Here is a 27,386-nt window from a genome sequence, read left to right as displayed (position 1 = left end):
CCTATCGAAAGAGTCCATCCCTTATTTTAGGGGTTGTAGAAAATATTATTGTTATTTAGAAAAATTAATGTGGGACTCCATTCGGTAGCCAGGATTTTCCCCAGATCTAAATAATCTTATCATCACTTTGTGTAATCAGCACTGCTGGCACGATAAAAAAAAATTAGTCCCCGGAGGTGACTTGCACTACATGGATGTGATAATAGCATTCTTTGAATCTTTTTTTTTCATTGAGAAAATTTTTCAACGATTATTCTGATTACAAAATTTTCAATTTATGTAGGCCTATGCGGAAGTTTGAGACGCCTAAAATCTTATGGTCTCCTCTGGCGTTGCTACAAACTTAGTTCGTAGGGTCATCTTGACTTTAGAACTGTGCATCATGTATATAAAAACGATGGTGCCAGATGCTTGCAAATGATATTTATTCTAAGGGTGCTTTCTAGGAGGAGGTATGTATAACTCACAGTAGGATCACAGTAGAATAATCTTAAATACTAAGACTTTAGGAACTGAGCCAGAAATCTCCCCCCCCCCTTAGTACGAGAATAAAACAAGTTATAGAGCATCTGGACTCTTTTTACCACTATCCCTTTCAATGACTTTTTTGCTGGCTGTACAACAAGTATTAACCGAAGTATTATCTTGGAATCCAAATTTGTTGTTTTAGCTAAAGTTAAAATTACACACCGCTAGACTCAGCATGATGATTTTTACGAAAGATCCCTTCCCTTCTACTTTTTACTTCATCGGGATTTGGTATGTTAAATCACAGAATCTATTAGTTTTTTTTCCTTTTTTAATTCTCTACTTAATTGGGAATTCAGACCTCTACTAAGAGAAAGATTTTTTTAGAGTAATATTTAGGAAGTTGAAATAACATTCCAGTTAAAGCATTCAGTAAGTAAGACCTAAGGTGGTTAAAAAGTAAACCAGTTATGGTTGCTGCATATATTTACAAAAAGAGATGTTTAGTTTGCAAAGGTTTACATGGTAATTTCAACTTCAGCCGCCTGCGTCAATCCTTCGTCAAAAGTTACCACTTTCCTTGAGCAATTTGGAAGTGTGTTGCACCTTTTATTTAAATGCTTCATTTCAAACTCATTCACAGCTTCACCAGCACATAAAACTGACGATACACTTTTATTATGTCCATTTTTTTCACAGGGCAAAGAATTTTTATAGCAATTGGTCGAGGTGTGGCCTGAGACTGCATTCAGGCGACTCTCAGGCCACTCTCCATGTCATGTGATTTCAGATAACGGGCTTCCATTTTCCTTACAGGAAGTGGTGTTTCTCATTTTAAGCACGTAAGGTGCTGCACGCTCTTGAAGTGCTGCAAAACAGGTAGCCATAAAAGCCATTCCAATAATTATATATAAGTAAAAAAGCACTAGGCTAAATGTTTTTGTTTCCTGTAGGTTGCCTTCATTTAACCTTGTTCCAGGAATTAAAGTTCCAAAACCAACTGTTGCTAATAGATTGAAACATAAACAAATGCTGTCAACAACGTCCCAGTTTTCAATGCTAGCAAATAAAAAGCCACCGGTCACTATATATCCAGCAACAAGTAAAAAACAAACGCTAATTGGCACATAAACAACCTCAGGTGTTGATGAACTGGTGTGATATTTCTGAAACGATAAATCGTTCTTTACATCTGTTAAAAAACATGTATCTTGTAAAGAAGGTGGATATGAGTAGTTATTTGAAACTGAATTTGTAGAAGCTCTCTTTAATCTATTGCGATCACGTTGCCGAGGAAACTGGCACAATTTGCGACGAACTTCCCGTAGCACAGAGGCAAATGATTCCCCAATGGATGATAAGTAGAGTAAAAACAATGGAATTCCAACAGCTGCGTAACAAGTTGTGAATATCTTCCCAGCTATGGTTCTAGGGGTCAGGTATCCATACCCTAAAATAAAGTCTAATCAGTACATTCTATCATAATTATACAAATATGGGGATATAGATAAAAATAGCCACTAAACATTACATCCAGCCGAGTGGTTAGGGAGCTAGTCTTTAAATACTTAGTCCTTGAGAACACTGGTTATCCTTGAGAATCCTGTCCTTGAGAATCCTGTCCTTGAGAATCCTTGAGAGTCCTTGAGAAATAGTCCTTGAGAATCCTGGTGTCACTGGTTATTTGAACGAGTGTCATCGGCATGACTCTTTAAGCTCAGCCAGAGTCAACCAAGCTCGAAATGGGTGCCTGGAGAAATTGGGGGATGGTAAACAGGAAGGGCGTGTTAAGGGACAAAATATCCCCCCTCCAACGATTGAACTTCCTGTATAAAGGGCCATTAAATAGAGATCAGCACCAACTGTAGGGACCGTAAATTCCACAACTGTATTCTTTACATAGTATTGATTTAAAAAATACTTTCCGAAAAATAAGGTTCTAAAGAAAAGTAAAGGCCATTTTAAACTTAAGCTCAGGAAATACAAATACCTGTTAAAATTCAAACTCAAAACGACCAGAAATTACTATTAAAGAATAAATGAAACCAAGAACGTAAAAAAAAGAAACCCTCAAAAAAAGTTAAAATCATTACAAACAAGAGTTTGGGTATAGCCTCCTTCTCTCACTGTAAAAGTCTAAAACCTAAAGCGTCATTGGCGCTTTACTGAAAACCAATTTTATTACAAATAGTTTCTTTTGTACTTAATATTGAAAATAAACAATAAAATTAAAAATTTTGAACTGATGAGCTTTCAGCAATTAATATCATTATACATCAATTATTCAGTTTAATTTATTAGTTATTTCTAAAGTTGTTCAAGACGAATGTAGTTTCACTACAAACAAGAGTTTGGATACTGCCCCCTTCCTTAACTGTAAATAAAAACCAAAAGCCTAAGCATCACTGGGGCTTCACTGAAAACCAATTATATTACAAAAATTTCTTTTCAAGTTCTTACAGTATTGAAAATAAAATTAGAGTGAAATAAATTCTTGAACTGATGGATCTTTCAACAACTAACCTTAGACCTTAGATCCTCCTGTGCCACCAGGGGTACCTAGGGTATCAGTAAATATTCACCAATCAGGTCCGATATGAGCCGCTACGTCTATATCTTCCCAATCTGATTGGAGAAAGGCATTCGGGTGGCATAGGTTACTGTTGTAGGTTCGCCTCAATGTGTTTCGTGGTCTCCCACACTTCCGGCTTCCAACTGGCTGCCACTCAAGTGTAGAATTTGGGATTCGATGGTTTTCCATTCTTAAAACGTGTCCGAGATACCTCCATCTACAGGATCTGATGGTGTCGGTTATTAGTGGTTGATTGGTGATTCTCCGAATGGTATCGTTTGAGAATCTTTCCAACCGATGTATATTCAGAATCCTCCTGAGGCAATTGTTCTAAAAGCAGGAATCTTCTTCTCATGTTGAATGTTTAGGTGTCAAGTCTCAACGGCATACAGGAGGACTGGTAAAATGCTTCTGCTGAGAAAGCGCAGCTTCATGCGGTTTGAATAATTCCTGGATTTCCAGATTATTTTCAGTTGATTGAAGGCTGCGTTAGCTCAACCTATTCTAGTTATGACTTCTTTTGTGGCAAATCCAGCATTCTCTATGATCCTGCCCAAATACTTAACTTGTTCAATTTCCTCACCAGCACATGTGATATGTAGGGGGGAATTGGGTGTTGCCATGGTTTTTGTCTTTCCTGCATATATTTTAAGACCAAGCTGGCTGGCTTTCACACTGACCCTTTGAACGATGTACTGAAAACGTTGCTTGCAACCCTGAACTAATGTTATGTCGTGTACAAAATCTAAATCGCTGACTTTTAGACCGGATGATAATTCAATGCCTTCTGTTGTGGCGTTGCCAAGGGTATAGTCAATAGCTATTATAAAGAGCAATGGTGACAATACGCATCCCTGTTTCACTCCAGATAAGACTCTAAAGTATCTTGTTTGGCCTTCTGGAGTCTTAATGCAGCTTTCACTCCCTTCGTGCAATGACAAAATTATTTTAATTATCTTAATTATCCAGAAAGCTTTAAAAGTTCAGAATTTGCCACAAAGTTTTGTGGTTGACCGAATCGAAAGCCTTTTCGAATTCAATGAAAGCCATGTATAATTTGGACCGCCACCATTGACTTTTCTCTGTGAGCATGTGTAAAGTGAAAATAAGATCCGCACAGGAACGTCCTGCACGGAACCCATATTGTTCATTTCCCAGGTGTTTATCTAGTTCGGTCTGTATCCTTTCCAAAATATCATGAAAAAAGCAATTTTCCGGGCACTGATAGTGAGCTGACTCCTCGTCTGTTTCCAGGAACAGTAGCATCATCCTTTTTGAAAAGTCTGACCAGTGAGCTTCTCTTCCATTCAGCTGACACTTCTCTATTCTCCCAGATTTTGGTAAAGAACTTGACCCAGTATAAGATTTGTCCTGGGATTGATGCCTTAATCATCTCTGCTGTTATTCGGTCATCACCTGGTGACTTTCCGTTTTCCCATTTCCTTGCTGCAGTACTTATCTCCATCACACTTGGTGGCTTATCACTGATATTCAGGAAAAAAAGTAGTATCGTTGGGATATTTGGTGGGTTTTTTGGTGGAGGTTTATTCAGAATTTTCTCAAAATGTGACACCCATATTTCATTTACAACCTCTGGATCTGTTTTTAAAACACCGGAAGGGTCCCTAACGGGCCATTTTGGGAGCGTTTCTTTCCAAAAATTTCATTTGTTATCCTATAAAGGGCTCTAGAGTCACCTCTTTTGGCAGCTTCTTCTGCAAGTTTCGCCTTCCTTTCAATTTGACAACGGTGGTCATTTCTTGCGCTTTTTTTACCTCTTTGTCTGCTTCTCTATAACTGGAACTTTTAAAGATCATTTGGCTTGGTACGTGATTCTGAAGAAGGGTTTGTTTTATACATGCTCTTTTCTCTATTAGGGCTCATGTCTTTTCTGAAAGACACTGATCTTTTGGGCTCTTTCTGTATCCAAGAATTTCTGTGGCAGCCGATTGAAAACAAGTCTTCATGTCTTTCCACATGTGTTCTTGATCTAACTGTGCTGGTTAGGAGAGAGCTTGAAAGCGATTAGAAAGTTCTACCACAAAATCATGCTACAACGTTTTGTTTAGTACCTTGTCTGAGTAAAAAAGAGGGCCGGGACGAGGAATCTTCCTTCTATTTCTCCTCAACTTGATTTTAAATTTTGCTATCATAAGTGAGTGGTCAGATCCTACATTAGCACCTCTATACGTTCGTACATCATTGAGGCTTGAGCGCCACTTACGGCTGACCAAGCAATGGTCTATATGGTTTTTAGTTACACCATCAGGGGATGTCCAAGAATATTTGGGGTACTTGTACTTGGGGGTAATAATCCCGGTCGTTGCCAATCTTTGCATTAAAGTATCCAATGAAGCATACTATGTCATGCCTAGGCATATCGTTTGTTACCGCTTGCAAGGTTCTATAAAATTGGTGTTCTACCTCTTCATTTACTTTATTGATCATGGCACAGCAAACTACCACAGAAAGCTTGGCATGCAATCCAGTAAATCTAGCAGTGAGGATTCTGGCTGAGACTGGTGACCATTTGATCATGGCCTTTTTGGCTTCTTTGGTCATGATGAGAGCAACTCCTTGTTCTCTTCGTGAATTGGTTCTACTGAAAATAATATTATAGCCATTTGGTAATTGATTTGATCCCGCACCAGTCCATCTCACTTCCAATAGAGCAAGTAAGTCTAAAATATATCCAATCATTTAATTTACTACTTGTTCAGTTTTTCATGCTTGGGCCATTGCAAGGACATTCCAAAACCCAAACGTGAGAGTATTTTTCACAGTCAGAAATCTTGTCCGGGAACAGGCATTCGTCGTCATTGAGTCAATATTAGATCCGAGGCTTTGTTTCTTTGATGCTTCTGTTGCGTATAGTCTTTTTACGGGTGTGGGTTGCAGACCCACAGCCCAGGCCTCCCGCATTATCCTGGCTTGGGGCAGGCTGCACTAACGTACAGGCTGTTCCTGCAGGCGTGGTTTACTACAACTGATATCATTATATATCAAATATTCAATATAATGTTGTTTAAGCTTTGTTTACACATAGACTGTTCAAGACACATATAGTTTTTAGTAAAGCGCCAGTGACGCAGCAGGTTTTAGACTTTTACACAGAGAGAAGGAGGCAATACCCAAACTCTTGTTTGTAGTGATTTTTTTCATTTCAAGCTTGATTTGCATATTCAATTAAAGTTTTACTTGTTTTAAGATTTATTTATTCATTTACATCAATATATTTTGTATGTTTGTTTGCGTTGATTGTTTATTTAATTTCTGTTCGTTTTAAGTTTCATTTATACTTCAATAGCAAAATGTTTTTTTTTTATTTTAAAGCTTGATTTTCATATTAAATCTAAGCATTACTCTCTTTAAGATCTATTTCTTCATTTATATTTTTACTCGTTCTATATTTTTTCCTATAACTGTTTATTTAATTTTTGTTCTGTGTTAATTTCTGTTTTGGATTTCATTTATTCTTTAATTACCCTACTAATTTCTGGTCGTTTTGAGTTTGAATTTTAACAGGTATTTTTATCTGCTGATCTTAATTTTAAAATGGCCTTTATTTTTATTTGAAAAAATAGTTTTTCGGATTTTTTTTTTTTATTAATTTTTCTTCGTTTTTTATTGAAAAAAGTTTCAAGTTATTAAAAATTCCTCATTTCAAAATCAAACTTAAAAAAAAAAATCAAATGTTTATCAAAGTAACAAAACTGGCATCAAAGTAACAATATCAAAGTGAAAAAAATTTACCCCCTTTGAAATGAGCCCCCTTTGAATTTTGTACGACGACCCCTTTTATATGAAGTGCCTCTGGGAAAAAAAATAAATGGAGTGTCAGAGGAGGGTTACTGTCCTCCGATCACTTTTTACTCTTAAAAAGTGAATTACAACCTTCAATTTCCAGTCAAATGACCTCTCTATGAAGTTTGTACGAGCATTCCTTCGATAGCAACCGTATATGCACCCTGGGCATAACTTACAACGCCTACCCTCAGGCCCTCTGGGGCTGTATCGACACCGGAGTTTTTTTTTTATCTGAACTTTGAACTATTTTTAACAAAACGTGTATCTCAAAATTTTTATCTGATGCATTTAGGGTGTGGAGGATGGGGTGGGCTAGTTACCCTCCGATATCTTTTGATACTTTCGATTATCTTTTGATAAGTTTATAAGAGCATCCCTTCCATAAAAACTATATGTGCCCCCAGAGAATTACTTACATAGCCTGCCTCCGGACCCTGCGGGGTTGTGTTGACACAGGAGTTTTTCTCATCTGACTTTTGAATGATTTTTAATGAAACGGCTATTTAAAAAATTTTATCGGATAGGCTTGGGGGAAAAGGGTGTGTGTAGGAGGGGGGCTAGTTGCCCTCGGATATCTTTTGACTCTTAAAAATTGAACTAGTACTTTCAATTTCCAATCAAATGGGCCCTCTTTGAAGTTTATACGAGCATCCCTATCATAAGAACAGTAGAAAGGGGGGTAAAGGTCGTGACGGGACTCCTAATATGGGCATAGAGTCCCTAGGGAGAACACGTGGTTAATGGGGTCAATGACCTCTTTTTTCCAAGGTCGATGGTCAATTTATTTGATGTTTTTCATGGATGTCAACAGCAATTCATGTCTATTTTATGGTTTTTGTCAGTGAGAATGAATTTATATAATCGCTAGGGGAATGTATTGATTCACGAAGGGGAAATTAAGAAACAAACATGGCTTCTTTGTTGTTTGGCTAGCCTAACCTGAGAAATTGATTTACATAATCACTTGGGGAATGTATTGATTCACGAAAGGGGAATTAAGAAACAAACATGGCTTCATTGTTGTTTGGCTAACCTTACCTGAGAACATGATTTACATAATCGGCGGGGGAATTATTGGTTCACGAAAGGGGAATTAAGAAACAAACATGGCTTCTTTGATCTTTAGGCTAACCTAACCTGAGAAATTGATTTACATAATCGCTAGGGGAATGTATTGATTCACGAAGGGGGAATTAAGAAACATTATGGCTTTCTTTAATCTTAGGTGTGAGGGATAAACGTTCTGTAGGTCAGAGAGAAAAATTAATATTCTATTTTTAAATAGGGCTTCATTGATCTTTACTGTCAGGAATTAGAAATGACATCACTTGTTATCTTGGAATTATGCGGGAGTCTAAAGAGATAGAAATTCTATTTTTAAATACGGCTTCACTGAGCTTTAAGTCGGAGAGATAAATTGATATTCTAACGAAACCTTAATAGTGTAGCTAGGAACATTTATGAGATGAAGAGATTAACGTAGGAAAGGGTTTCCTAAAAATTTCAAATGTGACAGCGCAGGGATGCCAAAAACAAAAGGAACACGCTGAGATTACGTTTCGGGATTATTTGGGTGAAACGGTTTTAGACATTTTAGGGAATTATTTCGGCGAAACAGTTAGAGACATTTTAAAAGATGATCTTAGAAAAGGTTTTAGAAGAGGTTTTGAGTGTGGTCATTATAGTAAACAAGTTCTATTTGAACAGTGTCGTGAGGTCCTCTACCCCAACCCCAAAGGGCCCCCATCGCCCAACCCCGACCCAAAGGGCTCCGATCCCCCTACCCCAACCCCAAAGGAACTCCCGGTCCCCAAAGGTTGCCCGGGCTCCCACCCGGCCCCCCAGACCCCCAAAGGCCCTCCCCGGGCCCCCAAAGAGCCCCCTCCATATTTTTTAATACTTTTTTATGGCTTTATTATATCTTTTCAGAGCAAGTTACTTTCTTAATGTCCCTCCTAAACCCATTTTACAAGTTGAAATGGGCGAAATCGTCTTAGGCATTTTAGGGAATTATTTCGGCGAAACAGTTAGAGACATTTTAAAAGATGATTTTAGAAGAAGTTTTAGAAGAGGATTTGAGGGTGAAACTCTGTGGTCGTTATAATACACAAGTTCAATTTGAACAGTGTCGTGAGGTCCCCTACCCCAACCCCAAAAGGCCCCGATCGCCCTACCCCAACCCCAAAGGGCTTCGATCCCCCCACCCCAACCCCGAAGCAAGCCCCCAGCCCCCAAAGGCCCTCCCCAGGCCCTGTCTTTCGTTGATGTATGTTGTCTGAAACCTATGATTTTGGGGTGTATGGGTTGCTATTTTTGACTTTTCTGAGTTGGATTTCTTAGTCTTTCATAGGTATGTATTGTCTGAAACCAATGATTTGGGATGGGTGGATTGCCATTTATGACTTTTCTGAGCTGGATTTCTTATCCCTTTCATAGGTGGGTGTTGTCAGAAAATTATGATTTGTGATGTGTAGTTTGCTTTTTGGACTTTTCAGAGCTAGGATTCTTAGTCTCTCATAGGTGTTTGTTGTCTGAAACTTCTAGTTTGGGATGAGTAGTTTGCTATTTCAGACTTTTATGACCTAGGCTTTCCTAGTATATCGTAGGTGAATGTTGTTAGAAAATTATGATTTGGGATATGTAAATTACTATTTCGGGCTTTTCTGAGCTAGATATCTTAGTCCCTCATAGGTGTTTGTTGTCTGAAACCTATAGTTTGGGATGAGTTGTTTGCTATTTTTGACTTTTCTGAGCTAGGTTTCTTAGACTTTCATAGGTGTGTGTTGTCAGAAAATTATGATTTGGCATATGTAAATTGCTATTGTTGTCTTTTCTGACCCGGATTTCTTAGCCCCTCGTAGGTGTTTGTTGTCTGAAACCTATAGTTTGGGATGACTAGTTTGCTTTTGGAATTTTCTGAGCTATGTTTCTTGGACTTTCGTGGGTGTGTTTTGTCAGAAACTTATGATTTGGGATATGTAAATTACTATTTTTAACTTTTCTGAGCTAGATTTCTTAGCCTTTCAAAGGTGTTTGGTGTCTGAAACCTATAGTTTGGGATGAGTAGTTTGCTTTTGGACTGTTCAGAGCTGGATTTCTTAGCCTTTTGTAGATGTGTGTTGACTGAAACTTATGATTTGGGATATGTAAATTACTATTTCGGGCTTTTCTAAGCTGGATTTCTTAGTCTTTCGTTGGTGTGTGTTGTCTGAAACCTATGAGTTGGGATTTGTAGTTTTGCTTTTTGGACTTTTCAGAGCTAGGATTCTTAGTCACTCATAGGTGTTTGTTGTCTGAAACCTATAGTTTGGGATGCGTAGTTTGCTATTTCAGGCTTTTCTGAGCTAAGGTTTCTTAGTATTTCGTAGGTGTGTGTTGTCTGAAACTTATGACTTGAGGTGCCTAATTTGCTATTTCAGGCCCTTCCGAGCTAAGGTTTCATAGTATTTCGTAGGTGAATATTGTCTGAAACTTATGATTTGGGATATGTAAATTACTATTTCGGGCTTTTCTAAGTTAGATTTCTTAGTCTTTCGTTGGTTTGTGTTGACTGAAACCTATGATTTGGGATATAAGCTTCTTAGTCTATCGTTGGATTGTGTTGTCTGAAACCTATGATTTGGGATTTGTAGTTTGCTTTTTGGACTTTTCAGAGATAGGATTCATAGTCCCTCATAGGTGTCTGTTGTCTGAAACCTATAGTTTGGGATGAGTAGTTTGCTATTTCAGGATTTTCTGAGCTAAGGTTTCTTAGTATTTCGTAGGTGTGTGTTGTCTGAAACTTATGATTTGAGGTGTGTAATTTGCGATTTCAGGCTTTTCTGAGCTAAGATTTCATAGTATTTCGTAGGTGAATGTTGTCTGAAACTTATGATTTGGGATATGTAAATTACTATTTCGGGCTTTTCTAAGCTAGATTTCTTAGTCTTTCGTTGATGTGTGTTGTCTGAAACCAATGATTTGGGATGGGTGGGTTGCTATTTTTGACTTTTCTGAGCTTGATTTCTTAGCCTTTCCTAGGTATGTTTTGTCTGAAACCTATGATTTGGGATGGTTAATTTGCTATTTTTGACTTTTCTGAGCTAGGTTTCTTAGCCTTACATAGGTGTGTGCTGTCAGAAAATTATGATTTGGGATTTGTAGTTTCCTTTTTAGACGTTTCAGAGCTAGGATTATTAGTCCCTCATAGTTGTTTATTGTCTGAAACCTATAGTTTGGGATGAATAGTTTGCTATTTCAGGCTTTTCTAAGCTAAGGTTTCTTAGTATTTCATAGGTGAGTGTTGTCTGAAACTTATGGTTTGAGGTATGCAATTTGATATTTCTGACTTTTCATAACCAAACTTCTTAGTCTTTCGTTGGTGTGTGGTTTCTGAAACCTATGATTTGGGATGTGTGGGTTGCTATTTTTTGAGTTTTCTGAGCTGGATTTCTTAGCCTTTCGTAGGTGTGTGTTGACTGAAACCTATGATTTGGGAATGAGTGGTTTGCTATTTTTGACTTTTCTGAGCTAGATTTCTTAGCATTTCATAGGTGTGTGCTTTCAGAAAATTATGATTTGGGAGGTAGAGTTTGCATTTTGGACTTTTCAGAGCTAGGATTCTTAGTCCCTCATAGGTGTTTGTTGTCTGAAACTTCTAGTTTGGGATGAGTAGTTGGCTATTTCAGGATTTTATGAGCTAAGGTTTCTTAGTATTTCGTAGGTGAAGCTTCCACGTCAGTTTTAAGTTCACCAAGACATAAAAAATTTAAAGTTCAGTTCTAAATTTTTCCATAGAAGATAGGAAAAGTTATACTATGATTGTGGTTATTTTCTATGAAGATAGAAAGTTTCACTTTAATTCTAATTTTCTTAAATTCAGTTCCGCCTTTTCTCAAAGAGATGAAAAAATTTAAAGTTCGGCTCCAAATATTTTCCACGTCAGTTTTAAGTTCACCCAGACATAAAAAATTTAAAGTTCACTTCTAAATTTTTCCACAGAAGAGAGGGAAAGTTATACTATGATTATGATTATTTTCCATGAAGATAAAAAGTTTCACTTTAATTCTAAATTTTCTTAAATCTTAAAATGACATGCAATATGCTTACGAATTTACCAATCGTACTCTGTGCTTGTTCATAGACACGACACGGCTTTCTCACTGATACTCTATGGCAGGTTATCGACACTACCGAGTTTATTGCATGCATTAAATAAGTATTTTTTACGCAGTGGAAGGATCAACACACAATTCATATCTGTAAAAAGTGAAGATGAATTATTCGACGAAAGTATGTGCACATGATAAAATCATCGTCTTGTTGAATGCTGACAAGGAGAAATACCTGAACTATGAAACGAGTGCAAGTAGAGATCTTATTGGGAATGTATGCATACGTTGTCATGACAGTGAGGAGTTAAATTCCTTTGGTATACCCAAGAATTTACATCCTGCAAGTGGTGGATATGCGAGAGTAACATTACCAGAGAAATTAGTAGTCAAAGAGAATGCCAACTTAAAAATAATAGTTGATGAAGAGGGACAACTTCAAGCTATTGGTTCTGTTAGCATGTTAGCCGTTGATAGATCTTATCGCAATCTTTCCGGTGTTAGCATTCGAATGAAAGCAAAAGGACAAAGAAGACATGCATACAGCTGCATCAACATCATAAATCATATCATGTCAATGTGCCAAAACTGTTATCTATGTAAAAATAATGTGACAATAGACAGTGAAATCGCAGGCAGAATAAAAAGGACATTAGCAGACAATATCATCAATGAATATAAAGATGAATTGACGGAAAGTGAAGCGCAAGTGTACTAATAATGTATAATAATGTATTTAACATATTTTTATATTAATATTCTACATGTCGTTATTTCATTAAAAATATCTAATGCATTATTTTGTTAAGTGTTCATTATTTTTTAGGGTATGCTAGAACGTCAAACGTTCAGAATATCTATTAAAAAGGTCAGAGATGTAAGAAAAATAATTTTAGAGATAATGATACTACTAGCAGGATCAATTTTTCATAGAAGATAGAAAAGTTCAAGTTCTCTTCTGAATTTTACCAAAGAGCACAATTCAATTCTAATTTCACCAGAGAAAATAAAAAGCTTACACTTCAGTTTTAAGTTCACCAAGACATAAAAAATTTAAAGTTCACTTCTAAATTTTTCCGTAGAAGATAGGAAAAGTTATACTATGATAGTGATTATTTTCCATAAAGATAAAAAGTTTCACTTTAATTCTAAATTTTCTTAAATTCAATTCCGACCTTTCTCAATGAGTTAAATTTAAAGTTCTATTCCAAATATTTTCCCGGAACAAGAAAAGTCCCAAGATTAAGTTAGGTTAAGTTAGGTTAGGTTAGCCTACGTACGCGCGCGTACGTAGGCTAACCTAACCTAACCTAACTTAACCTAACCTAACTTAATCTAACCTAACCTAACCTAACTTAACCTAACCTAACTTAACCTAACTTAATCTAGCCTAACCTAACCTAATTTAATCTTTTTACCATGTTTAAGTTAGGTTAGCTTAGCTTATCATGAGCGCTCATGATAAGTTAACCGTACATTTTGAACTTCTTCGAGAAAACTCAGAATTAAAGTGGAGCTCCATATCTTCATGAAGAATGTTCACAATCAAAGTATAACTTTTCCTATCTTCTATGAAAAATACAGAACAATATTTAAAATTTTGTCATCTCTTTGAGAAAAATCTGAATTGAAGTGGAAAATTTATATTATTTTAGGAAAACAGAATTGATCAATAACTTATTTCATTTTCATTGTGAAAATTCAGAATCGAAGTTGAACTTTTCTTTTTCCGGGAAAATCTTTGGAACAGAACTTCAAATTTTTCATCTCTTTGAGAAAGGTCGGAATTGAATTTAAGAATATTTAGAATTAAAGTGAAACTTTTTATCTTCATGGAAAATAATCACAATCATAGTATAACTTTTCCTATCTTGTATGGAAAAATTTAGAATTGAACTTTAAATTTTTATGTCTTATGGAACTTAAAAGTGATATGGAAACTTTTTATTTTCTCTCGAGAAATTAGAAATGAATTATGTTCTTTGGTAAAATTCAGAAGAGAACAAGAACTTTTCTATCTTCTATGAAAAATTTGGAACAGTATTTAAAATTTTTTCATCTGTTTGAGAAAAATCTGAACTGAAGTGGAAAATTTTTATATTATTTTGGGAAAATAGAAATGACCAATAACTTATTTCATTTTCATTGAGAAAATTCAGAATCGAAGTTGAACTTTTCTTCACTTCTTTGAGAAAATTTAAAATTGAAGTGAAACTTTTAATCTTCATAGAAAATAATCACAATCATAGTATAACTTTTCCTATCTTCTATGTAGAAATTTAGAATTGAACTTTAAATTTTTTATGTCATGGCGAACTTAAAACTGAAGTGGCAGCTTTTTATTTTCTATTGAGAAATTAGAATTGAATTGTGTTCTTTTGTAAAATTCAGAAGAGAACTTGAATATTCACGATCAAAGTATAACTTTTCCAATATTCTATGAAAAATTTGGAACAGAACTTTAAATTTTTTTCATCTCTATGTGAAAAGTCGGAACTGAATTTAAGAAAATTTAGAATTAAAGTGAAACTTTTTATCTTCATGGAAAATAATCACTATCATAGTATAACTTTTCCTATCTTCTAGGGAAAAATTTAGAAGTGAACTTTAAATTTTTTATGTCTTGGTGAACTTAAAACTGAAGTGTAAGCTTTGTATTTTCTCTGGTGAAATTAGAATTGAATTGTGTTCTTTGGTAAAATTCAGAAGAGAACTTGAACTTTTCTATCTTCTATGAAAAATTGAGCCTACTAGTAGTATCATTATCTCTAAAATTATTTTTCTTACATCTCTGACCTTTTTAATAGATATTCTGAACGTTTGACGTTCTAGCATACCCTAAAAAATAATGAACACTTAAGAAAATAATGCATTAGATATTTTTAATGAAATAACGACATGTGGAATATTAATATAAAAATATGTTAAATACATTATTATACATTATTAGTACACTTGCGCTTCAATTTCCGTCAATTCATCTTTATATTCATTGATGATATTGTCTGCTAATGTCCTTTTTATTCTGCCTGCGATTTCACTGTCTATTGTCACATTATTTTTACATAGATAGCAGTTTTGGCACATTGACATGATATGATTTATGATGTTGATGCAGCTGTATGCATGTCTTCTTTTTCCTTTTGCTTTCATTCGAATGCTAACACCAGAAAGATTGCGATAAGATCTATCAACGGCTAACATGCTACCAGAACCACTAGCTAGAAGTTGTCCCTCTTCATCAACTATTATTTTTAAGTTGGCATTCTCTTTGACTACTAATTTCTCTGGTAATGTTACTCTCGCATATCCACCACTTGCATGATGTAAATTCTTGGGTACACCAAAGGAATTTAACTCCTCACTGTCATGACAACGTTTGCATACATTCCCAATAAGATCTCCACTTGCACTCGTTTCATAGTTCAGGTATTTCTCCTTGTCAGCATTCAACACGACGATGATTTTTTCATGTGCACATACTTTCGTCAAATAATTCATCTTCATTTTTTACAGATATGAATTGTGTGTTGATTCTTGCACTGCATAAAAAATACTGATTTAATGCATGCAATAAACTCGGTAGTGTCAATAACCTGCCATAGAGTATCAGTGGAAAAGCCGCGTCGTGTCTATGAACAAGCACAGAGTACGATTGGTAGAGCCGTAAGCATATTTCATGTCATTTTAAGATTTAAGAAAATTTCGAATTAAATTGAAACTTTTTATCTTCATGGAAAATAATCATAATCATAGTATAACTTTTCCTATCTTCTATGGAAAAATTTAGAAGTGAACTTTAAATTTTTTATGTCTTGGTGAACTTAAAACTGACGTGGAAAATATTTGGAGCCGAACTTTAAATTTTTTCATCTCTTTGAGAAAAGTCGGAACTGAATTTAAGAAAATTAGAATTAAAGTGAAACTTTCTATCTTCATAGAAAATAACCGCAATCATAGTATAACTTTTCCTATCTTCTATGGAAAAATTTAGAACTGAACTTTAAATTTTTTATGTCTTGGTGAACTTAAAAGTGACGTGGAAGCTTCACCTACGAAATACTAAGAAACCTTAGCTCAGAAAAGGCTGAAATAGCCAACCACTCATCCCAAACTAGAAGTTTCAGACAACAAACACCTATGAGGGACTAAGAATCCTAGCTCTGAAAAGTCCAAAATGCAAACTAAACCTCCCAAATCATAATTTTCTTAAAGCACACACCTATGAAATACTAAGAAATCTAGCTCATAAAAGTCAAAAATAGCAAACCACTCATTCCCAAATCATAGGTTTCAGTCAACACACACCTACGAAAGGCTAAGAAATACAGCTCAGAAAAGTCAAAAAATAGCAACCCACACATCCCAAATCATAGGTATCAGACACCACACACCTACGAAAGACTAAGAAATCTGGTTATGATAAGTCGGAAATAGCAAATTGCATACCTCAAATCATAAGTTTCAGACAACACACACCTATGAAATACTAAGAAACCTTAGCTCAGAAAAGCCTGAAATAGCAAACTATTCATCCCAAACTATAGGTTTCAGACAACAAACACCTATGAGGGACTAAGAATCCTAGCTCTGAAAAGTCTAAAAAGCAAACTAAAAATCCCAAATCATAATTTTCTGACAGCACACACCTATGAAAGGCTAAGAAACCTAGCTCAGAAAAGTCAAAAATAGCAAATTAACCATCCCAAATCATAGGTTTCAGACAACACATACCTAGGAAAGGCTAAGAAATCCAGCTCAGAAAAGTCAAAAATAGCAACCCACCCATCCCAAATCATAGGTTTCAGACAACACACACCAACGAAAGACTAAGAAATCTAGCTCAGAAAAGCCCGAAATAGTAATTTACATATCCCAAATCATAATTTTCAGACAACATTCACCTACGAAATACTATGAAACCTTAGCTCAGAAAGGCCTGAAATAGCAAATTACACACCTCAAATCATAAGTTTCAGACAACACACACCTACGAAATACTAAGAAACCTAAGCTCAGAAAAGCATGAAATAGAAAACTACTCATCCCAAACTAAAGGTTTCAGACAACAAACACCTATGAGGGACTATGAATCCTAGCTCTGAAAAGTCCAAAAAGCAAACTACAAATCCCAAATCATAGGTTTCAGACAACACACACAAAAGAAAGACTAAGAACATTATATCCCAAATCATAGGTTTCAGTCAAAGCACACCAACGACAGACTAAGAAATCTAACTTAGAAAAGACCGAAATAGTAATTTACATATCCCAAATCATAAGTTTCAGACAATATTCACCTACGAAATACTATGAAACCTTAGCTCAGAAAGGCCTGAAATAGCAAATTAGACACCTCAAGTCTTAAGTTTCAGAAAACACACACCTACGAAATACTAAGAAACCTTAGCTCAGAAAGGCCTGAAATAGCAAACTACTCATCCCAAACTATAGGTTTCAGACAACAAACACCTATGAGGGACTAAGAATCCTAGCTCTGATAAGTCCAAAAACCAAAACTACAAATCCCAAATCATTGGTTTCAGACAACACACACCAACGAAAGACTAAGAAATCTAGCTTAGAAAAGCCCGAAATATTAATTTACATATCCCGGATCATAATTTTCAGAAAATATCCACCTAAGAAATACTATAAAACCTTAGTTCAGAAAAGCCTGAAATAGCAAATTACACACCTCAATTCATAAGTTTCAGACAACACACACCTAAAAAATACTAAGAAACCTTAGCTCAGAAAAGCATGAAATAGCAAACTACTCATCCCAAACTACAGGTTTCAGACAACAAACACCTATGAGGGACTATGAATCCTAGCTCTGAAAAGTCCAAAAAGCAAACTACAAATCCCAAATCATAGGTTTCAGACAACACACACCAACGAAAGACTAAGAACCTTATATCCCAAATCATAGGTTTCAGTCAACAGACACCAACGAAAGACTAAGAAATCTAACTTAGAAAAGCCCGAAATAGTAATTTACATATCCCAAATCATAAGTTTCAGACATTATTCACCTACGAAATACTATGAAACCTTAGCTCAGAAAGGCCTGAAATAGCAAATTAGACACCTCTAGTCTTAAGTTTCAGAAAACACACACCTACGAAATACTAAGAAACCTTAGCTCAGAAAAGCCTGAAATAGCAAACTACTCATCCCAAACTATAGGTTTCAGACAACAAACACCTATGAGGGACTAAGAATCCTAGCTCTGAAAAGTCCAAAACGCAAAACTACAAATCCCAAATCATAGGTTTCATACAACACACAGCAACGAAAGACTAAGAAATCTAGCTTAGAAAAGCCCGAAATAGTAATTTACATATCCCAAATCATAAGTTTCAGTCAACACACACCTACGAAAGGCTCAGAAATCCAGCTCTAAAAAGTCCAAAGGCAAACTACTCATCCCAAACTATAGGTTTCAGACAACAAACACCTATGAAAGGCTAAGAAATCTAGCTCAGAAAAGTCAAAAATAATAATTTACATATCCCAAATCATAAGTTTCTGACAACACACACCTATGAAAGGCCAATAAACATAGCTCAGAAAAGTCAAAAATAGCAAACTGTTCATCCCAAACTATAGGTTTCAGAAAACAAACACCTACGAGGGGCTAAGAAATCCGGGTCAGAAAAGTCATAAATCGTAATTTACATATGCCAAATCATAATTTTCTGACAACACACACCTATCAAAGGCTAAGAAACCTAGCTCAGAAAAGTCAAAAATAGCAAACTACTCATCCCAAACTATAGGTTTCAGACAACAAACACCTATGAGGGACTAAGAAATCTAGCTCAGAAAAGCCCAAAATAGTAATTTATATATCCCAAATCGTAATTTTCTGACAACATTCACCTACGATATACTAGGAAAGCCTAGCTCATAAATGCCTGAAATAGCAAACTATTCATCCCAAACTAGAGGTTTCAGACACCAAACACCTATGAGAGACTAAGAATTCTAGCTCTGAAGAGTCCAAATAGCCTACTAAACAGCCCAAATCATAATTTTCTGACAACACACACCTATGAAAGGCTAAGAAATCCAGCTCAGAAAAGTCAAAAATAGCAAAACACCCATCCCAAATCATAGGTTTCAGACAAAACATACCTATGAAAGACTAAGAAATCCAACTCAGAAAAGTCAAAAATAGCAACCCATACACCCCAAAATCATAGGTTTCAGACAACATACATCAACGAAAGACGGGGCCCGGGGAGGGCCTTTGGGGGCTGGGGGCTTCCTTCGGGGTTGGGGTGGGGGGATCGAAGCCCTTTGGGGTTGGGGTAGGGCAATCGGGGCCCTTTGGGGTTGGGGTAGGGGACCTCACGACACTGTTCAAATTGAACTTGTGTATTATAACGACCACAGAGTTTCACCCTCAAATCCTCTTCTAAAATATCTTCTAAAATCATCTTTTAAAATATCTCTAACTGTTTCGCCGAAATAATTCCCTAAAATGCCTAAGACGGTTTCGCCCATTTCAACTTGTAAAATGAGTTTAGGAGGGACATTAAGAAAGTAACTTGCTCTGAAAAGATATAATAAAGCCTTAAAAAAAGTATTAAAAAATATGGAGGGGGATCTTTGGGGGCCCGGGGAGGGCCTTTGGGGGTCTGGGGGGCCGGGTGGGAGCCCGGGGAACCTTTGGGGACCGGGGGTTCCTTTGGGGTTGGGGTAGGGGGATCGGAGCCCTTTGGGTCGGGGTAGGGCGATCGGGACCCTTTGGGGTTGGGGTAGAGGACCTCAAGACACTGTTCAAATAGAACTTGTTTACTATAATGACCACACTCAATACCTCTTCTAAAACCTTTTCTATGATCATCTTCTAAAATGTCTCTAACTGTTTCGCCGAAATAATTCCCTAAAATTTCTAAAACCGTTTCACCCAAATAATCCCTAAACGTAATCTCAGCGTGTTCCTTTTGTTTTTGGCATCCCTGTGCTGTCACATTTGAAATTTCTAGGAAACCCTTTCCTACGTTAATCTCTTCATCTCATAAATGTTCCTAGCTACACTATTAAGGTTTCGTTAGAATATGAATTTATCTCTCCGACTTAAAGCTCAGTGAAGCCGTATTTAAAAATAGAATTTCTATCTTTTTAGACTCCCGCATAATTCCAAGATAACAAGTGATGTCATTTCTAATTCCTGACAGTAAAGATCAATGAAGCCCTATTTAAAAATAGAATATTAATTTTTCTCTCTGACCTAAAGAAAGTTTATCCCTCAGACCTAAGATTAAAGAAACCATAATGTTTCTTAATTCCCCTTTCGTGAATCAATACATTCCCCTAGTGATTATGTAAATCAATTTCTCAGGTTAGGTTAGCCTAAAGATCAAAGAAGCCATGTTTGTTTCTTAATTCCCCTTTCGTGAATCAATAATTCCCCCGCCGATTATGTAAATCAAGTTTTCAGGTTAGGTTCGCCTAAAGATCAAAGAAGCCATGATTGTTTATTAATTACCCTTCGTGAATCAATAATTTCCCCGCCGATTATGTAAATCAAGTTCTCAGTTTAGGTTAACCAAACAACAAATAAGCCATGTTTGTTTCTTAATTCCCCCTTCACTAATCAATACATTCCCCTAGCGATTATGTAAATCAATTTCTCAGGTTAGGCTAACCAAACAACAAATAAACCATGTTTGTTTCTTAATTTCCACTTCGTGAATCAATAATTCCCCTAGCGATTATGTAAATTCATTCTCACTGACAAAAACCATAAAACAGACATGAATTGCTGTTGACATCCATGAAAAACATCAAATAAATTGACCATCGACCTTGGAAAAAAGAGGTCATTGACCCCATTAACCACGTGTTCTCCCTAGGGACTCTATGCCCATATTAGGAGTCCCGTCACGACCTTTACCCCCCTTTCTACTAAGAACCATACAAGCTCCCATGACAACACTTTGAACGCCTACCCCCTGGGCCCTGGGGGGTTTTGTTCACACCGGAGTTTTTGTTATCTAATATTTCAATGAATTTTTAAAACCTGACTATTTAAAATTTGTCGCGGATGGGTTTGGGTAAAAAGAGCATGAGGGGGGGGGAGGGCTACTGGCCCTTAAATCTTTTAACTCTTAAAAAGTGAACTAGAACTTTAAATTTCCAATCACATGAGACCTCTATGAAGTTTATACGAGACAGCCCCAAACCCCAACCCCAAAGGGCTTCGATCCCCCCACCCCAACCCCGAAGCAAGCCCCCAGCCCCCAAAGGCCCTCCCCGGGCCCTGTCTTTCGTTGATGTATGTTGTCTGAAACCTATGATTTTGGGGTGTATGGGTTGCTATTTTTGACTTTTCTGAGTTGGATTTCTTAGCCTTTCATAGGTGTGTATTGTCTGAAACCAATAATTTGTGATGGGTGGTTTGCCATTTTTGACTTGTCTGTGCTGGATTTCTTACCCTTTCATAAGTGGGTGTTATCAGAAAATAATGATATGGGATGTGTAGTTTGCTATTTGGACTTTTCAGAGCTAGGATTCTTAGTCTCTTATAGGTGTTTGTTGTCTGAAACTTCTAGTTTGGGATGAGTAGTTTGCTATTTCAGACTTTTATGACCTAGGCTTTCCTAGTACATCGTAGGTGAATGTTGTCAGAAAATTATGATTTGGGATATATAAATTACTATTTCGGGCTTTTCTGAGCTAGATTTCTTAGTCCCTCATAGGTGTTTGCTGTCTGAAACCTATAGTTTGGTATGAGTAGTTTGCTATTTTTGACTTTTCTGAGCTAGGTTTCATAGCCTTTCATAGGTGTGTGTTGTCAGAAACTTATGATTTGGGATATGTAAATTACTATTTTTGATTTTTCTGAGCTAGATTTCTTAGTCCCTCATAGGTGTTTGTTGTCTGAAACCTATAGTTTGGGATGACTAGTTTGCTATTTTTGACTTTTCTGAGCTAGGTTTCTTAGACTTTCATAGGTGTATGTTGTCAGAAACTTATGATTTGGGATATGTAAATTACTATTTTTTAATTTTCTGAGCTAGATTTCTTAGCCTTTCATAGGTGTTTGTTGTCTGAAACCTATAGTTTGGGATGAGTAGTTTGCTTTTGGACTGTTAAGAGCTGAATTTCTTAGCCTTTTGTAGGTGTGTGTGGACTGAAACTTATGATTTGGGATATGTAAATTACTATTTAGGGCTTTTCTAAGCTAGATTTCTTAGTCTTTCATTGGTGTGTGTTGTCTGAAACCTATGATTTGTGATTTTTAGTTTTGCTTTTTGGACTTTTCAGAGCTAGGATTCTTAGTCACTCATAGGTGTTTGTTGTCTGAAACCTATAGTTTGGGATGAGTAGTTTGCTATTTCAGGCTTTTCTGAGCTAAGGTTTCTTAGTATTTCGTAGGTGTGTGTTGTCTGAAACTTATGACTTGAGGTGCCTAATTTGCTATTTCAGGCCCTTCCGAGCTAAGGTTTCATAGTATTTCGTAGGTGAATATTGTCTGAAACTTATGATTTGGGATATGTAAATTACTATTTCGGGCTTTTCTAAGTTAGATTTCTTAGTCTTTCGTTGGTTTGTGTTGACTGAAACCTATGATTTGGGATATAAGCTTCTTAGTCTATCGTTGGATTTTGTTGTCTGAAACCTATGATTTGGGATTTGTAGTTTGCTTTTTGGACTTTTCAGAGATAGGATTCATAGTCCCTCATAGGTGTCTGTTGTCTGAAACCTATAGTTTGGGATGAGTAGTTTGCTATTTCAGGCTTTTCTGAGCTAAGGTTTCTTAGTATTTCGTAGGTGTGTGTTGTCTGAAACTTATGATTTGAGGTGTGTAATTTGCGATTTCAGGCTTTTCTGAGCTAAGCTTTCATAGTATTTCATAGGTGAATTTTGTCTGAAAGTTATGATTTGGGATATGTAAATTACTATTTCGGGCTTTTCTAAGCTAGATTTCTTAGTCTTTCGTTGATGTGTGTTGTCTGAAACCAATGATTTGGGATGGGTGGGTTGCTATTTTTGACTTTTCTGAGCTTGATTTCTTAGCCTTTCCTAGGTATGTTTTGTCTGAAACCTATGATTTGGGATGGTTAATTTGCTATTTTTGACTTTTCTGAGCTAGGTTTCTTAGCCTTACATAGGTGTGTGCTGTCAGAAAATTATGATTTGGGATTTGTATTTTCCTTTTTAGACGTTACAGAGCTAGGATTATTAGTCCCTCATAGTTGTTTGTTGTCTGAAACCTATAGTTTGGGATGAATAGTTTGCTATTTCAGGCTTTTCTGAGCTAAGGTTTCTTAGTATTTCATAGGTGTGTGTTGTCTGAAACTTATGATTTGAGGTATGCAATTTGCTATTTCCGACTTTTCATAACCAGATTTCTTAGTCTTTCGTAGGTATGTGGTGTCTGAAACCAATGATTTGGGATGTGTGGGTTGCTATTTTTTGACTTTTCTAAGCTGGATTTCTTAGCCTTTCGTTGATGTGTGTTGACTGAAACCTATGATTTGGGAATGAATGGTTTACCATTTTTTACTTTTATGAGCTAGATTTCTTAGCCTTTCATAGGTGTGTGCTTTCAGAAAATTATGATTTGGGAGGTATAGTTTGCTTTTTTGACTTTTCAGAGCTAGGATTCTTAGTCCCTCATAGGTGTTTGCTGTCTGAAACTTCTAGTTTGGGATGAGTAGTTGGCTATTTCAGGATTTTATGAGCTAAGGTTTCTTAGTATTTCGTAGGTGAAGCTTCCACGTCAGTTTTAAGTTCACCAAGACATAAAAAATTTAAAGTTCAGTTCTAAATTTTTCCATAGAAGATAGGAAAAGTTATACTATGATTGTGGTTATTTTCTATGAAGATAGAAAGTTTCACTTTAATTCTAATTTTCTTAAATTCAGTTCCGCCTTTTCTCAAAGAGATGAAAAAATTTAAAGTTCGGCTCCAAATATTTTCCACGTCAGTTTTAAGTTCACCTAGACATAAAAAATTTAAAGTTCACTTCTAAATTTTTCCACAGAAGATAGGAAAAGTTATACTATGATTATGATTATTTTCCATGAAGATAAAAAGTTTCACTTTAATTCTAAATTTTCTTAAATCTTAAAATGACGTGAAATATGCTTACGGCTTTACCAATCGTACTCTCTGCTTGTTCATAGACACGACGCGGCTTTTTCACTGATACACAATTGCAGGTTATCGACACTACCGAGTTTATTGCATGCATTAAATCAGTATTTTTTACGCAGTGGAAGGATCAACACACAATTCATATCTGTAAAAAGTGAAGATGAATTATTCGACGAAAGTATGTGCACATGAAAAAATCATCGTCGTGTTGAATGCTGACAAGGAGAAATACCTGAACTATGAAACGAGTGCAAGTGGAGATCTTATTGGGAATGTATGCATACGTTGTCATGACAGTGAGGAGTTAAATTCCTCTGGTATACCCAAGAATTTCCATCATGCAAGTGGTGGATATGCGAGAGTAACATTACCAGAGAAATTAGTTGTCAAAGAGAATGCCAACTTAAAAATAATAGTTGATGAAGAGGGACAACTTCAAGCTATTGGTTCTGTTAGCATGTTAGCCGTTGATAGATCTTATCGCTATCTTTCCGGTGTTAGCATTCGAATGAAAGTTAAGGGAAAAAGAAGACATGCATACAGCTGCATCAACATCATAAATCATATCATGTCAATGTGCCAAAACTGCTATCTATGTAAAAATAATGTGACAATAGACAGTGAAATCGCAGGCAGAATAAAAAGGACCTTAGCAGACAATATCATCAATGAATATAAAGATGAATTGACGGAAAGTGAAGCGCAAGTGTACTAATAATGTATAATAATGTATTTAACATATTTTTATATTAATATTCTACATGTCATTATTTCATTAAAAATATCTAATGCATTATTTTGTTAAGTGTTCATTATTTTTTAGGGTATGCTAGAACGACAAACGTTCAGAATATCTATTAAAAAGGTCAGAGATGTAAGAAAAATAATTTTAGAGATAATGATACTACTAGCAGGCTCAATTTTTCTTAGAAGATAGAAAAGTTCATGTTCTCTTCTTAATTTTACTAAAAAACACAATTCAATTCTAATTCCGCTTGAGAAAATAAAAAGCTTACAGTTAAGTTTTAAGTTCACAAAGACATAAAAAATTTTAACTTCACTTTTAAATTTTTCCCTAGAAGATAGAAAAAGTTATACTATGATAGTGATTATTTTCCATTAAGATAATAAGTATCAAATCAATTATAAATTTTCTTAAATTCAGGTCCGACCTGTCTTAAAGGGTTAAATTTAAAGTTGTGTTCCAAATAATGTCACGGAATAAGAAAATTTCGAAGACATAAAAAATTTCATGTTCAGATCTAAATTTTCCCTTAGCAGATAGCAAAAGTTATACTATGTTTATTATTATTTTCTATGAAGAAAAAAAATTGCACTTTAATTCTAAATTTTCTTAAATTCAGTTCTGACCATTCTCAAAGAGATGAAAAAATTTAAAGTTCTGTTCCAAATATTTCCCCGGAAGAAGAAAAGTTCAACTTCGATTCTGAATTTTCTCAATGAAAATGAAATGTTATTGATCAATTCTATTTTCCCAAAATAACAGAAAATTTTCCACTTCAATTCAGATTTTTCTCAAAGAGATGAAAAAATTTAAAATATTGTTCCAAATTTTTCTTAGAAGATAGAAAAGTTCAAGTTATAATCTGAATTTTACCAAAGAACACAATTCAATTCTAATTTCCCCAGAGAAAATAAAAAGCTTCCACTTCAGTTTTAAGTTCACCAAGACATAAAAAATTTAAAGTTCAGTTCTAAATTTTTCCTTAGAAAATAAGAAAACTTTTACTTTGATTGTGATTATTTTCTATGAAGATAAAAAGTTTCACTTTAATTTTAAATTTTCTTAAATTCAGTTCTGACCTTTCTCAAAGAGATGAAAAAATTTAAAGTTCTGTTCCAAATATTTCCCCGGAAGAAGAAAAGTTCAACTTCGATTCTGAATTTTCTCATTGAAAATGAAATAAGTTATTGATCAATTCTATTTCCCCAAAATAATATAAAAATTTTCCACTTCACTTCAGATTCTTCTCAAAGAGATGAAAAAATTTAAAATACTATTCCAAATTTTTCATATAAGATAGAAAAGTTCAAGTTCTCTTCTGAATTTTACCAACAAACACAATTCAGTTCTAATTTCTCCAGAGAAAATAAAAAGCTTACAGTTCAGCTTTAAGTTCACGAAGACATAAAAAATTTAAAGTTCTGTTCTAAATTTTTCCATAGAAGATAGGAAAAGTTATACTATGATAGTGATTATTTTCCATGAAGATAAAAAGTTTCACTTTAATTCTAAATTTTCTTAAATTCAATTCCGACTTTTCATATAGAGATGAAAAAAATTTAAAGTTCTGTTCCAAATTTTTCATAGAATATTGGAAAAGTTATACTTTGATCGTGAATATTCAAGTTCTCTTCTGAATTTTACAAAAGAACACAATTCAATTCTAATTTCTCCATAGAAAATAAAAAGCTGCCACTTCAGTTTTAAGTTCGCCATGACATAAAAAATTTAAAGTTCAATTCTAAATTTCTACATAGAAGATAGGAAAAGTTATACTATGATTGTGATTATTTTCTACGAAGATTAAAAGTTTCACTTCAATTTTAAATTTTCTCAAAGAAGTGAAGAAAAGTTCAACTTTGATTCTGAATTTTCTCAATGAAAATGAAATAAGTTATTGATCATTTCTATTTTCCCAAAATAATAAAAAAATTTTCCACTTCAGTTCAGATTTTTCTCAAACAGATGAAAAAATTTAAAATACTGTTCCAAATTTTTCATAGAAGATAGAAAAGTTCTTGTTCTCTTCTGAATTTTACCAAAGAACATAATTCATTTCTAATTTCTCCAGAGAAAATAAAAAGTTTCCATATCACTTTTAAGTTCCATAAGACATAAAAATTTAAAGTTCAATTCTAAATTTTTCCATAAAAGATAGGAAAAGTTATACTATGATTGTAATTATTTTCCGTGGAAGTAAGAAGTTACACTTGCATTCTAAATTTTCTTAAATTCAATTCCTACCTTCTCAAAGAGTTGAAAAAATTTGACCTTCAGGACCATATACTTTCCCGGAAAAATAAAATTCCAAACTCGATTACGATTTTTCTTATTTAAAATTACATGCGTTATTGAAATATTGAGTCCATAAACCGATAAAAAATTGTCCACTTCAATTCAGATTACTGTCAAATCTATGACAAAATTTTTTATATTGATCAAAATTTCTCACATAATATATGAAAGGCATCGAATTTTCTATGAACATTTTTCATGACTATATGGAGTTCCGCTTTAATTCTGAGTTTTCTCGAAGAAGTTCAAAATGTACGGTTAACTTATCATGAGCGCTCATGATAAGCTA

General features: G+C 35.1%; 1 protein-coding gene across 4 annotated transcripts in view; it reads right to left on the bottom strand.

The window, feature by feature from the left end:
- Window positions 1-942: 942 nt before the first annotated feature.
- LOC148945731 (potassium channel subfamily K member 15-like) overlaps window positions 943-27,386 on the bottom strand; it is a 298,031-nt gene continuing 271,587 nt past the window's right edge. For 3 of the 4 annotated variants that reach the window (XM_089098494.1, XM_089098493.1, XM_089098495.1), the window contains one exon: window positions 943-1,918. In XM_089098494.1, the coding sequence (XP_088954620.1) occupies window positions 1,245-1,918 (674 nt within the window). In that variant the 3' untranslated portion in view covers window positions 943-1,244. The remainder of the gene's footprint in view (window positions 1,919-27,386) is intronic. The other variant, XR_016142642.1, reaches the window with a different exon arrangement.

This window comes from Artemia sp. Qi Xiang Cuo, chromosome 12, assembly GCF_049724085.1.
Source record: "Artemia sp. Qi Xiang Cuo chromosome 12, ASM4972408v1, whole genome shotgun sequence".
NCBI classification, from domain to species: domain Eukaryota; kingdom Metazoa; phylum Arthropoda; class Branchiopoda; order Anostraca; family Artemiidae; genus Artemia; species Artemia sp. Qi Xiang Cuo.
Note: the sequence above shows the minus strand (reverse complement) of the source record. Positions and strands in the feature narration are given on the sequence as shown.